Here is a 16,328-nt window from a genome sequence, read left to right on the forward strand (position 1 = left end):
GCACAGTGTGTTTGTGATATAACAATTTAGAATGCACACAAGAAATCATATTTCTTTATTATGGTCATTTTCAACGACATACCATGCAGTGCATGGTATGTCCCACAAAAAGAGTGGGAAAATGTAATTATATTTGATGGTTTAAAGACACGAGGATATTGATTCAATATAAAATTCAACATGATTCATACAGAGGCTTGTTCTCGCTGAATTTAGCTCGTGTAATATTTAGCTAACAGAAGGATTAGATTAGTCAAATAAAAATATTGTTTTTGTGCATAAGAGATATGAGGTTCATAATACTTAAAAAAAAAAATCATAGCACTCAAAGTAACATGTCAGCCCAAGGCTTATGCATCTGATTATTTTTTGAATTAGAAGTAGAACACAAAAAATACATTATAGTCATTAACCAATCAACAACATTAATCCATTTCACAGCCTTTATTGTTAGAATAATTAAAAATATTTTGTGTTAAGGTAATGTCTTGGTAAAACAAATAAAATAAATAAAAATTAAAAAAACAAGTTTGTTTTATGTGCTTATATTCATACAAAAATGTTTATTTCCATCAACAACAATAGAAATCGGACAAATTTTCCGTCAGCAACAATAAAAATACATATTTCCAGAATAAAGCACAATGTTGTTATTATTATTATTATTATTATTATTATTATTATTATTATTATTATTATTGATTTATTATTATTTATTTTTTTACACATGTGGGCGATAATGTTTCTGGGTGCACCCGCGCCAGTCTGAACTCTCGCGAGATTTTGCCGCGCGTTGATAAGGTGTCTCGGTGTGGCACCGGCCCGGGATGACAGCAGACAGGTACCCGCTCAGCTCCGCACCACCCTAGCGACGCCTGTGCGTGACCCATTCCGAGTGCCCGCTCGGCCACTCCGCGTCGCCGGCCCACACCGCGTCCGACGGCTCGCCCGCAGCGACATCTTTAATCCCCCGACGTCTCCCGAGGACGTTACCTGGCAAAACGAAGAGCCGCAGCGATGTCTCCGCCTCTGTCGGTGGCGATACTCGGGGCGCTGATGCTGCATTCGGCGTCCTCGCAGAACGGTAGGAATTGAAGGCTTTTGCCGAAAATAATTCATTGTGCCGAACACGTATCGGGTGTAGAGGCGCAATTCCTCCCGGATCCCAGTGATAAATGATGGTAGGTGTGTTCTAAACGAACGAATCGCTACGAATCGGCGTCTCAGTTGGAAGGTTGTCAATCACGTAACCCCGACACCCCGAGCCTATTTAGATGGGGCCATTTGTGTATGAAAATGCCACGTAATCAACGTCAACCGAGTGGCGTCCCCTGTTTCCGTTAGGACGCGTGTATCAACGCACCACCGGCGGGTCGCCGCGTGGGATTATCGCACCGGAGCGGGCCGGCGAGGAGGCCCGCGCGGTGTCCCTAAAACGTCCTTCGCAGCGCGTGGACCCGAATACCGACCCGACGCGAGTCCCCGAACCCGCAGTCAGGAAAAACAAAACATAAAAAAAAAACGGTATCGATACGCGCCCCCGCCACGCACGCCCGAGGAGACACGAGGGGGCGAGGGGGCGAGGGGCGAGGGGGGGGGGGGGGTGATTATCCCGCCCGCGCGACGCCAAACCCCCGGGACCGAACCGAGCGTAACACAGTTATAATTGCATGGAGGACCTTTGTGCGCGCAGCACCGTAAATAGCTCTCCGGTCCATTTTGCTGCATGCTTCTATTTTTAGCGCGGGAGACGCCGCACCGGGAGCCCCCCCCCCCCCCCCCCGCCCCCAAGAATGATCCCGGTAACTCCGTCCCTGAGATGCGCTGCGCTGCAGGGGACAGGGGATCGTTGGTTTTCTCCACGCATACGAGGGTCCTGCTTGTCTGGACGCACAACTGGTCCCGTCCCTTTTCCAGTTACCCCGCTCCCAGCCGGGCCCTCGGGTGTGCGGGGAAATGAGCCCGTGCTGCACTAAACCCCCAATCCACACCGTGCGCACGTCGATGTGATGAATCCCATCCCACATTTCATCAGAGACGAACAGTTCTGTGGGGATGCACAGTTTTAAGATTCTTCCAGGATATTAAGCGTCCATGTTGTGTCGTGTTTGAAGGCGAAAGAAAGAGTAATTCTTCTTTAATAAAACGATAATGATCTATGTTCATACAGCTCTAGTTAAAGAGAGATTAAAAGAATAGGCCAAACAGAACCAAGGATTCAAGTAAATCATTGATTATAGATTAAATCATTCGTGGTGATGTCAGTACCCGCAGCAGTGAATTGATGTGCAAAATAAACAAAAGAAAGATTAAAGACCCTGCGGGGAAAGTGTATTTTAGGAGGAGATTTAAAAGACGATACTGACTCTGCCAGCCCCAGTTCCTCAGGCACTTTGTTCCAAAGGCAGGGCAGGGCGTTCTTCACTCCACCGTGGAGGGAACATGAGCCTGGAAGGTGACAGAATGTGTGTGTGTGTGTGTGTGTGTGTGTGTGTGTGTGTGTGTGTGTGTGTGTGTGTGTGTGTGTGTGTGTGTGTGTGTGTGTGTGTGTGTGTGTGTGTGTGTGTGTGTGTGTGTGTGGGGTTATGTGGTTGGGGGGAAAAAAAAAAAAGTCCCACAGCAGAATGAGATAAAGAAAGATGTTGATACGCAGATCAACTAACCGCAAGGGGCTGATTTACAAAAGGACGGTCATTTTCTTGAAGGATGTCTATTTGGGTTTTATTGAATGTAATTAGGGCAGAGTGAAGTCACACAGGGAAATGTATATTTCTTGCTATATATATGCAAATAAATATAGCATTTCACGCGCTTAAAGCCACAGGGGCTGTGCTTGGGAAATCAGAATTTAGACCTGATTTCATGTTAACATGGAGTTATTTGTTTTGCTTATATTGCAAAGAAACTTACACTCAGCACATTTGACAGCAATGGTCTAATCCACTGCACATCACACTAATCATCAAAGCAGAGCCTTCAATCGGAACACGTAACTCGCAAAGAAGCGGAGATCTACAGCACTCTACACAAAACCTAAAGGCGGAGAGCAAGCAAGACATTGAAACTGTTTTTAGGTTTGTGTGGTTTGTATTTATTTACTTGCTTAAAACGAATAGGGTTGCATCAACCCTTGATGATCTCGTGTTGATTCCTTAAGAAATGTTAAACGTGAATATAATGGAATGGGAACCCCGAAGTCTATGTGAAGGGGCCGACACTTTGCCATGGAACAAGCCTTTCGTAACCGCATTGCCTTATTGGATATTTAAATTACAGCTTATTTGATAATTTGCTGAGCAACTTGTGTTATGTGGCAGGAGATGATCTGCTGTTGGTGACGCTGTGAAATAACTCACTGTAAATCACCACAATGTGATAAGAAAACTGAATGACATGAGAATTAATCTGTAGAATGAGGTTAACGCACTAACATAAATTAATCAACACGGGCCATGGAAATACAATGATGACACTAATTTCTGTGTCGTTTTGCTCAGAGTTGCGGTGCTGAGTTTCGTATTTATTTATTTATTTGTTTATTTTTTCCTCATTTCAAAAATGTTTCGTTTTCCCAGAAGGACATCTAACGGCTGCGTGAAATGGCCCCGGGGGAAGTAATCTATAGGAAGGTATCATGAAAGCGGGAGGTCTGAATCCTGTCGTCATTGGATGGCTGAGGCACCTTTTAGTCGCCGTACAGTGCTTCTATGGAAACGGAAGGGACTACTGCCGTGCGCCCACGCACTCCCTAGAGACCCAGAGCTGCAGCTTCTATAAATCTCCCCTCAATCTCGTGCGGCCTCCATCGCGCCTACAGACCGCGCCTATAGACCACGGCTACGTCTGCTCTCCTCCTCCTCTGAACCTCCCATCGCTTTCACGTCCGCTCTGTTTTCTTGGGTTTTAGTCTCGGGCCGCTTTTCGTGGGCGAAATGTAACGGTGCACAAGATCATTGAGAAAAAGATTTGTGAACGCGGCCGGTGTTTTTTATTATGCTGCTCGGTCAAATACGCTGTGGGGGGGGGGGGGGGGGCAAGGTCACTTTCGAGGACTCAAGATGTGGGCGTGGTGTTATCCGGGATGCAAATCCATGTGGTTTCATCAGGCCAAACAGAGGGAGGGCAACCCGCATGTGAAATAATAACACGGCTAAAGAACAGCTTCCTGTGGGCACCGCGGTTGTATTTGTCTGGTTCTTTCCCTCGGATCGCCAGATGACTTGATGGATGTCGACGTCCTGCTCCTGATTATTCCGTTGGACATTATGCATCGCGAGGCAGTTTGAGGTTGTGGGATTTGTCCATCACTTACACCGCCTTTTCCTTCTATTGTTTTTCATCCTCCCCATCTTGATCTTTCGTTTGATTTGAATATAATTTGTCCGTCAATGTTTCTATTATTATTTCAGATTATTTCACCTAATCTGTTAACTCTTTTTTTTTTCTTCCTTTAATTGCTCCCTTTTGAATTGATCCTCTTTTTTTATTTTCCTCTCCTGCCTTCCCGTTATTTTTTCCCGCCTCTCTTTTTGCGTGCTACTGTCCCCCTTCCCTCGGCCAGCGGGCTTTGTGAAGTCCCCCCTGTCAGAGACTAAACTGACGGGCGACACTTTTGAGCTGTACTGTGATGTGGTGGGCAACCCCACCCCAGAGATCCAGTGGTGGTATGCCGAGACCAACAGAGCCGATTCCTTCAGGCAGCTGTGGGACGGCGCCCGCAAGCGGCGGGTGTCCATCAACACGGCCTACGGGGCCAACGCGGTGAGCGTGTTGGGCGTGACGCGTCTCACGCTGGACGATGCCGGGACGTACGAGTGCAGAGCCAGCAACGACCCCCGGCGCAACGACCTGCACCAAAATCCAGCCACCACCTGGATCCGTGCTCAGGCCACGATCACGGTGCTGCAGAGTGAGTGGTCGGTGTAGTGGACCAATCCCAGAGCTAGCAGCCTCAGGAACCTCCCCTCCAGTCCGCTAGCCTACCCTACCACAGACCTCGACAACGGTTAACTTCATCCAATCTCTCCTGGGCTGGACGAGCTATTTGGAGCGTCTAGTTCAGCTTCTTAGCTCTCCCTTCAACCCTCTCCTCATACAACCCAAGCTCAGTTCTGTGTCCTTTGTTATGTCCATCATTTTGGTGTTCTTTTTTATATTTAATCATTGTCACTGTCCTGAGTGCTGCATCTGATTTCCCTGTGTGATGTGTAGTCTTAAATCTAGTCTGAGCCTTTTTAGTTTTTGCTTTTTAACTAGAATCCTAGTCCTCAATGACCTACATTTACACGCACTCAATAGTCCATTTGCAGCAATGATTCAGCTTTTCTACAATTCTTTATTTAAATTTCTAGATTCCAATCTAAATTCCAAATGTAATGTCGGACTCTTATTTATGCTTATGGTCCGGCTTTTCCTACACTGTTGCGATTGTTCTCCGAGCTTTAGTTTATATTGTTTAGTGTAAGGATGAAAAATGGATGGAGTAGGAGTAACAGCTTATGAAGGCTCAGCCTGATGGGCTCACCGGTGTGTGTAGGTGTGTATCCAAACAATAGATGAATAATGCAGCATCTGGCCAATTGTTTCCTGGGTACAAAATATTTCGAATATTTCGTTTTCGAATTATTTCATATTTCTCTACAGACTATCTAAATTAGATGGAGGTGCATTCAATTGTAGAAAATATGCAAGTTTCACTGTTGTTGTTTTCTTTTTGTAAATGGGACTCCTGTGCGCCAATGGAGGGCTGTAAATCACACCACCTATGGACCCAATGTCATGTTTAGGCTCAGATTACCGCAAAATAAGTAAACCAGGCTCTAGCTTTCTTGAAGGCTGTTCCCTTTAAAGATTTTCCTCCCAACAAAAAGGAAAAAAAAAAACAGCACAGCGCTATGGAAAACACCGCATTTGTCCTGAGTGCTCTGCGTTTGTGTTGTAGAGCCTTCCATCGCCTTCTCCGAGCACACCACCCTTCCCACCGACTCCCACAGCCCCCCCATCACCCTCCAGTGCAACCTGACGGCGGCGCACAGCGGCCACCAGGAGAGCTTCTGGATGAAGAACGGGGAGGCGATCGCAGACACGCGCAGCTCCAACAGGAACACCGAGTACAAGTAAGACGCCTCGAACGCCCGGCTGAGAGTGAGGCTTAAAATAGCGTGGAGACGTCTAACACCTGTCTTCCGTGGGCTGTGTTGCTGTGCTCTGCAGGCTGAACAAGCCGAGAGGGGACGACGCCGGGGTGTACATGTGCGTTTACACTTTTGAGCTGGCTCCTCCAGCCAACGCTAGCATCGAAATCAAAGGTATTTTCGCATTTGCTACACAGCTATAGACCCGTTTTTTTGTTTGTTTTTCCTCCTCCCTATTTATATTGTGGGTGGCAGCAATACGAATGGACACGGCGGCCTCGACTGGCTGGAGCTCCTCCATGCGAGGATTGACACAACCCTGTTTTCTGTTGAGGGTCAAACGGCGCCCTTGACACCTCTATCCAGCCCGTGTCCAGCTCAGTGGCGGCAGATGGCGTCTTGTCTGTCTGATGGCCAGGGATTATGTCTCAATGGTCAAATCTGCCCCCAGCCTTTTCTGCTGTTGGATGAGCATCGCTTTGGAAGCAAATTGGATTTTTGCTAGTGCTTTTTTTATGGGGCAATTCTTCCCCATTCATGTGGGCGGGAAAAAACATTAACACCGAGGCAGCTGCTGTTTATAGATTCTTATTACTGATCTAGCAATAACAACATTAAATTAACATTCAACTCAGTTTTGGTCATTTTCTGCCTTCCTGATAGTTTACATATTCAGTATAGAATTCCTCTGAAGTTATATGATGCGACTAATATTTAGAACACTGTCCGTTGAATGGCTTGGCCCTGTGTTTTAGCAGGTTAACTGTGATTCCTCCTTCCTCTGTGCTTCCCAATGTGGCACCGTCCTGAGTGAGTCTAAAGTGGAATTAAGTGGAATTACCTTCAGTTAGTAGATTAGTTGAAATTCAGAGCATTCATCACCTGCCTCCTCTATTGCGGCTGTTCCTGGCGTGAGAATCCTTCGTTCACACTGCTTTTTGAGCACCAAAGCCTGCTTTAAGGTATCATAAAGAAGAGAGATAATGCGACAGATGGAAGCGTGCGGTCGGTTTACGATGAGTTACTGCTTAATAACGATGCACAGTTAAAAAAGAGTGTAAATTAATATTTCCCGCTCCCTCCATTTTGTGTGTCAGTGTATCCGCCGCACAGATTCTCACTGGATTTCCCACGGTTAAACATGTTCTCCGCCGCTCCTTGTTTCAGCCGCTCCTGACATCACCGGCCACAAGCGCAGCGAGAATAAGAACGAGGGCCAGCGCGCCGTGCTGTACTGCAAGTCCGTGGGGTATCCTCACCCCATCTGGACCTGGCGCAAGCTGGACGGTGGGGCCTACATGGTACGTCCCTCCTCCTATATATATATATGTGTGTGTGTGTGTGTGTGTGTGTGTGTGTGTGTGTGTGTGTGTGTGTGTGTGTGTGTGTGTGTGTGTGTGTGTGTGTGTGTGTGTGTGTGTGTGTGTGTGTGTGTGTGGCTCCGTTTTAGGTTTCATTGTTTTACGTGTTGCTTTTGAGCTTTTTAAAATATACGCTATACGCTTCATAATTTTTGTTTATTTGTATTTTCCAAATACATGTAAAATTATTATTATTATTATTATTATTATCTCTTAGTAATGTTTGAGGAAAAAAAACATTTTAACATTTATAAAACTACTAACATGGTTGTTGTTGTGTTTAAATAATATTTTATATGTCACATGGTAAATCAAAATACAAAAGCTACAAAAATAATCTCCTAATTTTTCAGCTGATTGTGGCATAAACAGGGTCAAAGTGTTTTCTTTATCAAATGCACAGTACAACACAGGGTCGTTTGGGATCCTGACCCGGTGCGTTATCTGCCGCAGGACATTGATAACTCCTCCGGACGCGTCTTCATCAGCAACAAAGACAACTACACAGAGCTCCACATCGCCAACCTGGACATCGGCTCGGACCCCGGCGAGTACCAGTGCAACGCCACCAACATGATCGGGACCTCATCCGTGGTGTCGGTGCTGCGGGTTCGCAGCCACCTGGCGCCGCTCTGGCCCCTGCTGGGCGTCTTGGCCGAGGTCATCATCCTGATCGTCATCATCGTGGTGTACGAGAAGCGCAAGAAGCCAGAAGACATTCAGGACGGTACGTCTATAACTCTGGGCTTTAGCTGCGTCTTTTTTTTGCTTTGTTCTTTAGGTATCCCTACAGGAAAACAGTTCCAGTGTACACTGCGGAAATACGTATTTAGTATATAAAGTCTTAAATAAACGAGATGTTTTTTATTTTGAGATTAATTATCTTCATCTTCTAAGAACTGTGTTTACGAGATTATTCTTCGGATTCAAGAATATATGTCTTCAAAACATTTATTTGACTATAAGATGGTTTCTGTAGCAAGGTTTATTCTTCTTTTTCTTTATCCATTCGGGAAAATGTTCTTAACCCACTGGCAGATGATTTGTTTTAATTGTGTTCTGTCCAAAATTTAGTTGACGATTGTCAAAAAATATATTTAATTATCTTTTTTTGTTCATTCTATGCTACTATCACGCTAAATGACTATAATCTTGTAATAATACACTTCTGTGTTATGAAGAAAAGCTATCTATTGACCTTGAATATTTGTTATAACAGTTGTTGGAACAAAACAGTCGACAGTTAATTTGCCTGAACCCAACTGATGTCAATGCAGCTAATTTATATTATATTATATTTATTTTCTATTCATCGTGACATTTTTAACATTGTTTTAAAATATCCTCCAAAATTGGTTGGAAACGTGTCATTGTGGAATCTAATGATTTTACAAAACTATGGCGTATTACGTAATGATTGCGAACGCTCCATCACAATCAAGTTTTTTGTTTTTTTCCGTGGAGTGCTGCTCTCGTTGTCAAACCCCAGGCGGAGCAGCTTTCTTTGGGCTGTGGCGGGAGGCTCTGAGCGAGCGGCGTCCGGTGCCAGCTCGTGTTCTTCCGTTGCGGTGGACGCTCGCTGGGTCACCTGAGTCACTCTCAATAATTCATCCCGGCGACTTTGACCACGCAGCCAGACGCTTGTCGCAGCGGGTCGCACCTTGTCAGGACAGTTTCGGCTGTTTAATATTCATAGGGAATGTGACACTGTCCAGTAGCGAGATGTGGACGCTTTTCAATTATTCATGGGCTCCCAGGGACCTTTTCTCTTTCCCAAGCCACTTGAGCCATCATTAAGTGCATCCAACCTGCCGGCTATCCAGGGACTTTCTGGTGGCACTAAGCACTTCATTCGGAGCGTCTAACTAGATAATAATTTATGCATTAGTGATATTTTGATGACCTTTTGCTTTCAAACTGAATTTCAATGCAACATGTCGCTGATTAGCTGTAGGTGAATGACAGTTCAGATCAGTCAGCGACCCTGAAGATCTCCTCCGAAGCGTTCTGCGTTTGAATCGCGGTCAGGAGTGTTGTGCGATCGGAAGGCTGGGTGGCAGTTTAGGAATTAATTTTATAGCCTTTCAGCAGCGTGGTGTGTTTAAAAAAAACAAAACAAAACAGCGTTAGTTTGGGTTACAGTTCTTGGAGTTGGGTTAGCTGTAGGTGTTGAATATTTTAACAGACAACTATATTATCTCCCATCCTCCCCTTTCCCAAATCGCATAACCCAAACCATTTTTTGTGGTAAGTGAAAGACTGTGCATGCCTCCATCAATTTTGTTCAGCATCTGGTCTCATTTCCTCTCAGCTCGCAGAATAACACCACTCACACACTAACATCCTTTACCTTTATGAAGCAACTACCTTTCATTAAAAAAAAAAAAAAATGTCATTGGTTTCATTAATATACAGTACTTCAAAATGCTGAGCCAGACTTTTTTTTGTTTTTGTTTTTGTGGCGCCGTGTTTTGAAACTGTTTTAATGCATTTCCAAAAACGGCATGACTTTTTATAAGAGGTTTGCGTCGATCACACCGCCACTGTTTCAATGCTGGTGCTGGTGTACATCGGCTCGATATCGATGGAGCTGTTCAGCTGCGTCTCTGAGTGAACGGGTCTTTGCGTGCAGTGCTTGTCCGTGCATGACAAAATAATCTTGAAAAACTGAACCTGCCGCCTGATAATCCTCCAGTATGCTGTCGTGCTGCTTTTTAATTGCATATGGTGTGCTTGTGAATGACTTCATGCCCAAAGTGGGTTTCATGCATCGTGCGGCTTCATCTCCTCTGTCCCGTGAGCATGACTGCAATCTGCGCTTAGTTGTGCTCATTCGCAGCCCAGAGCAAATGCATAAGTAGAATTAAAGTAATCCTTCAAGGCCCTTAAGAACAGGCTCACCATGCTACAGTCAAAACACGGCTGTAGCATGCTGCCACGTGTCATGCTCTCAGTAAAGCTCACTTCATTGGCGTGCACAAGTTTATCATCCGATTGGATCGTTATCTTTTATTTGATCACCTAATTATTATTATTATTTTTTTTGTCTTCACTTCTCACTGTCTTATTCCTTGTTGCCTCAGATGACGAACCAGCTGGACCAATGTGAGTGTACAACAAATATATTCCAGCAAACACTGAGGCGTAGTTCACGTTGTTGTAGACAGCAATTAAAACAATCATTTGAAAATCATTGTAATGTAATGCTGTTTTTTTTGTGTTGATGTCTTTTTGCCTCATGTGTAGTACTTCAGATACAACATACATCAATGGGATGTAGTTCTATGCCTGAATACAATCTGTCACGATAAGAATTTCCTAAAGCAGCCAATGCTTCCTTTTAATGTTTTTTGTTTTTTATGCCTCCGCTACATAGAATGCAACCTCTATGAGTAGTAACCCTCTCCTGTTTGTGGCTGGTGCTAATTGTACCAATTTACCTCCTATTTGAAAGGAAAACCAATTCCACTAACAACCACAAAGACAAGAATCTCCGCCAGAGGAACACAAATTGAGAAAACGTCCACTGAGTGAGTATTTCACGCGGAGGCAAAGTCAATCACTCAGCATTCGCTCGTTCTCGTGTCCATTTTGGTCTCTGACATGAGGCAACACCTTCAGAATCTCACTCCCCTGACCCATCTTAAAATGGTGATTAATTTCACTTGTACTAACACTTCAATTTCTCTCCCTTCTTTTTTCTTTCTTATTTTTATCTTACAGAAAACATAATAAATGTATTGACCATATGAAGGTAATCAAGAGAAAGTCCTTTGCGATTGTTAATAAGAAATATCTGCCATTAAAGTGTGGATGTGGAGGTGTTAAATGGCTGAACTGTATGAGGCATGCCTTATGATTTTATCGTGTGAGGATGGTGCGGTCGACCGTGGCCCGCTTCATTATGGGATTGTTAGCATTATAGCCATTAGTTGCTGCATGCAGTTGTTGAAGTTTATTTCTCATTAGATATCATTTTATTTTGACCCTCTCCAAAGTAATGCATGCAAGACTCCGACCTTCTGTTTGATACAGAAAAGGCTTTTCTGTTGATCTTCTCTGAGAACTGCTTCATGTAGACCTGTACCTTGTGTTCTAGAGGAAAAAAACCACCTCAGCAACGTAAGACGTGAAAGGCCACCGTAATCTGGTATGACAGTTGTGTACAGTTTTATCATTCCACTGCATACCATTTTATAAATTGGTTCTTGATTTCCGCTTTCATCTGAGGATAATTTACCTATTACATTTCAAGGGCTTTGCAATGTCCCTCTAAAATTTATGGAAGTTTATTTGACTTAATGTATGTACTGTATGTATCAAATCACTGTATGTATTAAATCACTATTATATGTGTAAGAAGTAATATGAAAAATATCCAGATAATGCACTTAAATGTTGAGAATAATATAAAAACTGTATAAACTTACTTTAGTAAATCTGTACTCAAATCATTATGACTTTTTTTTATCATATGTGTTGTATAGCATGGCTATTATCCTATGCAATTATTATTCATATCAATATATTTAAAATAACATTGCAGCTTTTGAGTTCTCTGTGACCAAGCTTTAAGCCTCGTAGGAATCAGCCTACAGCATTGAGACTGCATGACTTCTCTATAGCGATGGAAGGGTTGTAGGTGGGCTCACATAAGGACTGGAACTGTAAAGCAATCCTGAGATCTCATTTTTAAGAATAAAATAACTAAAACATTTTTCCTTGTGAAGTGGGTGTTTTATCATATTTAACATTGTTATACACACACACACACACACACACACACATTTTTACTAACACTGCCATTTTGCCAACATTGCAGACCTCAACACATAGTCTGTCTTGTGCGGAATGTGCATGGACATAAAATAAATACTAGAATTGTGTATAAAACAGCGCCATCTAGTGGCTTACTGACTTTTGTTATGATGGCTTGTGATGTCGTTCAATGAAGCAAGTTCTTTTCCTAAGTATTGCAGAATTTGTGTATTCACATGCTCATTACATGAACTATGAACAGACTTTCCAATTATAGATATGCTGTGTATAGTTTCTGATGGTGGGAAATTACATACTAAAACCTATATGAACTATAAGATATACCAAAACAGTATTAAGGATGTTATTGATGATGCTAATCAATATATATAAACGTAAATATATAGAATAAAACTTTTCTGAGGTAAAGTAATATATATTATATACATCAATAGTGCATTAAAAATTACAATAAAGCCACTATGTATGCATGGTGGGAAAAACAAGAATTTATCACCTCCTCTTAGTATAAATTTGCAATCATATTAACAGTATAATATTCATACAGATAATGTACATTAATAGTATAATATTCATACAGATAATGTACATTATTCTATTGCAACATGGTAGGGTAGCACAGTGCGACCCTACAGCACAGTTGCTTACCAGCACCAGAGACCTGGTTTGGAAACTGGTCTTTAGTCCTGCCTGCATGTGGTTTGCATGCAGACAGGTGTCCATGTTCTCCTCATGTGTGTGTTGGTTTCCTCTTGGCGCTCCTGTTTCCTCCCACCCTCAAAGATACTCAAGTTTGGCTGGTTCGATACCCCAAGTGTCCTGTAGCTGTGAGTGGTGTGTGAGTGTACAGCCGTATCAGCTGATCAGCCACATCATTAAAACCACTGACAGGTGATGTGAATAACATTGATCATCTGGTTCCAGTGGCACCGGTCAAGGGGTGGGATATATTAGGCAGCAAGTGAACAGTCAGTTCTTGAAGTTGATGTGTTGGAAGCAGGAAAAATGGGCAAGCGTAAGGATCTGAGTCACTTTGACAAGGGCCAAATTGTGATGGCTTGACGACTGGGTCAGAGCATCTCCAAAACGGCAGGTCTTGTGGGGTGTTCCCAGTATGCAGAGGTTAGTACCTACCAGAAGTGGTCCAAGGAAGAACAACCGGTGAACCAGCGACTGGGTCATGGCTCATTGATGCATGTGGGGAGCGAAGTCCAGCCTGTCTGGTCTGATCCCATAGGAGAACTACTGTAGCATTAATTGCTGAAAAATGTAATGCTGCTATGATAGAAAGGTGTCAGAACACACAGTGCATCACAGCTTTCTGCGTATGCGATCGGTCAGAGTAACCATGATGACCCCTGTCCACTGCCGAAAGCACCTACCTACAATGGGCATGTGAGCTTCAGAAATGGACAATGGAGCAATGGAAGAAAGTGGCCGGGTCTAATGAATCACCTTTTCTTCGACATCATGTGGATGGCCGGGTTTAGGGCCCGATCAGATGGAGTGTCTGTGGGATGTGCTGGAACAGCAAGCCTGATCCATGGGGGCCCCACCTCACAACTTCCAGGACTTAAAGGATCTGCTGCTAACGTCTTGGTGCCAGATACCACAGGACACCTTCAGAGGTCTTGTGAAGTCCATGCCTCCACGGGTCAGAGCTGTTTTGGTTGCACGAGGAGGACTTATAAGTGGTTATTAGTGGTGGTTTTAATGTAGTGGCTTATCGGTTTATGTTGCCCTACAATGCACTGGTGGAGGTTTAAGCCCCCGCAGTGAAATGTAAACTTGCTGGAGTCATGACTCCTTATGACTCCATTATTATTATACTCACCTGGGCACCGTCAATAAAGATTTCTCACATGCATTTTTCTCTTGTCATCTTTGACATTTCTACAGCGGCTCAATGAGGAAATCGCAGCCAAGTGAAGTACCGTTACAAACCAGTAGAGTGCGCTGTTTCCTTGCATTTCATACCGTCAGTCAGTAAAATGAAAAACTGCTTTGTTGATCATTTAATTGATCATTTTAGGACAATGCCTTTCAACAGGATCGCTTGCGGAAAAATAACCATCTAAGAAGAACGTTTTTGCACCAGTGAAAATAGTTCAAAACATATTATTATTATTGGTAATGCCTCCTCCAGGGGGTGAATTAATTGCCTCTATTCAAATATTATCTGTTGACTATAGACTTGTCGATAACTTCTGGGTTTTGTTTTTTTTTGTTTTATTATTTTATACATTATGACTTTAAATAATACATATAGCTTTGTGTTTGTGTCCGTGGGGTTATGTGGATCAAAGAAGTTTATTGTGTCAACACAACCCATGGAGTCACAACAAGGTAGGTATCAAAGTGTATTATTATTATTATTATTATTATTATTATTATTATTATTATTATTATTCTTTTGCATTTTTCACACTCTGTCTAACTCTGTTGTAGTTCTTTCTACAATGATGAGGATCCAGCCCCATGCTGAAGCTGTGGCCTGTGGGTCCTTATACTTATTTCATAATTACCTTTATAGACGTAGACATATCATTTGAAGTTCCAATTTTTACTACACTTTAATGGTGTTGATTTGTTAAACAAGATTAAATGCAGCCAGTACATTGAAAAAATGAAAAACACCATTTTTCATTGGGTAATTTGATCAAATATAATGTGTTCCAGAGTCAAGACCTCAGGGTTGCTTTTCTTGTCCAAACATATTAGTAGAAGTACTTCTGTAGAATTAAAGTCCTAATTATGTCACATCTGTAGTAGTTATGATATATGCAGTAGTTATGATAGCTGTGTATCATCGTGATGATGGGTTTGTAGACATGTATTTGTCAGAAAACTTCTAATTATCCAGAGAGTGATTTACCACATATAAAACTTTATATAACTTAATACGGTTTTTTTTCTGACTGAATTTGATAAAGACGGTTTAGTAAGCATTTACAGAGAATCTCCATTGATTCCGATTTGTTTGGATTTGCTTCCTTTCCAGATAATTATCTAATTATAGCTCCATGTGTTCAGCCTGTGAGCGTCAACTCTCCTCCTGTTTTACAATGTATTTTTTTAAAATCAAGCCGGTTCTTTCTCCACGATCTTTAAGGTCAGTTGCTGCTATAAACTGTGTTTTGGAAGGTGATCATTTGCAGATTAGACTCAACACAGTTTGTTAAACATAAATGAACCTTATAATACCTATCATACCTAACCTCTATGTGATGCTTTAAAATCCTTGAACCCTAACCCTTGAACCATTGAATCCTTCAACCCTTGAATCATCGAACCCTTGAGTCCTTGAACCCTTGGACTCTTGAACCATTGGACCCTTGAATTATTGAATCCTTCATCCCTTGAACCCTTGAATCCTTGAACCCTTGGACCCTTAAATTGTCGAGCCCTTAAAGCTTAAATCATTCAATCCTTGAACCCTGGAAGCTTGAATCCTTGAACCCTTGGATCTGTGAACCCTTGATTTATTAAATCATGAACCCGTGAACTCTTGACTCCTTGAGTCCTTGAACCCTTTAATCCTCGAATCGTTGAACCCTTGGGTCCGTGAACTCTTGAATCCTTGAATCCTTGAACCCTTGAACCCCTGGGTCATTGACGCCTGAATCCTTGAACCCTTGAATCCTCGAGTCATCGAATCCTCGAACCCTTGAATCATTGAATCCTCGAACCCTCGACTCCCTGAATCCTCGAACCCTCGACTCCCTGAATCCTCGAACCCTCGACTCCCTGAATCCTCGAACCCTCGACTCCTTGAATCCTTGAACCCTCGAATCCTCCCCGCGGTGTCCCGGCCGGGTGGGGTGGGCGCGTGCCGCCCCGCTGCCATGGCAACCCGCCGGATTAGCGCCGTTAATTACGCCGGTCATTGGAGAAGAGAGCACGCGGGCGGCGGGCTCGTGATGTCAGCAGCGGTTTCTCCGTGGCCCCCGGTGCTGCGCTGCCTCCGGACGGTGCTTTGTCATTGAGCTCCAGCGGCTCAGCGGCGCGCTGCTCTGGGAGACCCGGATTAACATGCACGTCCCTGCTCTCCCAC

The 16,328-nt window shown here is 43.4% G+C and overlaps 1 protein-coding gene across 1 annotated transcript; it reads left to right on the forward strand.

The window, feature by feature from the left end:
- Positions 1 to 806: 806 nt before the first annotated feature.
- nptna (neuroplastin a) lies at positions 807 to 12,212 on the forward strand. Its single transcript, XM_080002543.1, has 9 exons — positions 807 to 1,084; positions 4,562 to 4,909; positions 5,942 to 6,116; positions 6,214 to 6,308; positions 7,302 to 7,435; positions 7,949 to 8,222; positions 10,579 to 10,600; positions 10,950 to 11,025; positions 11,219 to 12,212. The coding sequence occupies exons 1-8, from the start codon at positions 1,018 to 1,020 to the stop codon at positions 11,008 to 11,010; spliced, it is 1,176 nt and encodes a 391-aa protein (XP_079858669.1). The 5' UTR covers positions 807 to 1,017; the 3' UTR covers positions 11,011 to 11,025; positions 11,219 to 12,212.
- The last annotated feature ends 4,116 nt before the right edge of the window (positions 12,213 to 16,328 follow it).

This window comes from Zeus faber (assembly GCF_960531495.2).
Source record: "Zeus faber genome assembly, chromosome: 6".
Lineage (NCBI taxonomy): Eukaryota > Metazoa > Chordata > Actinopteri > Zeiformes > Zeidae > Zeus > Zeus faber.

Excerpts from the sequence above, each read along its gene's own strand:
- nptna (XM_080002543.1), top strand. The coding sequence starts at position 1,018 with ATGTCTCCGCCTCTGTCGGTGGCGATACTCGGGGCGCTGATGCTGCAT. Across the intron at positions 7,436-7,948 it reads TGGACGGTGGGGCCTACATG|GACATTGATAACTCCTCCGG; the intron begins GTACGTCCCTCC and ends TATCTGCCGCAG. Across the intron at positions 10,601-10,949 it reads GACGAACCAGCTGGACCAAT|GAAAACCAATTCCACTAACA; the intron begins GTGAGTGTACAA and ends CCTATTTGAAAG.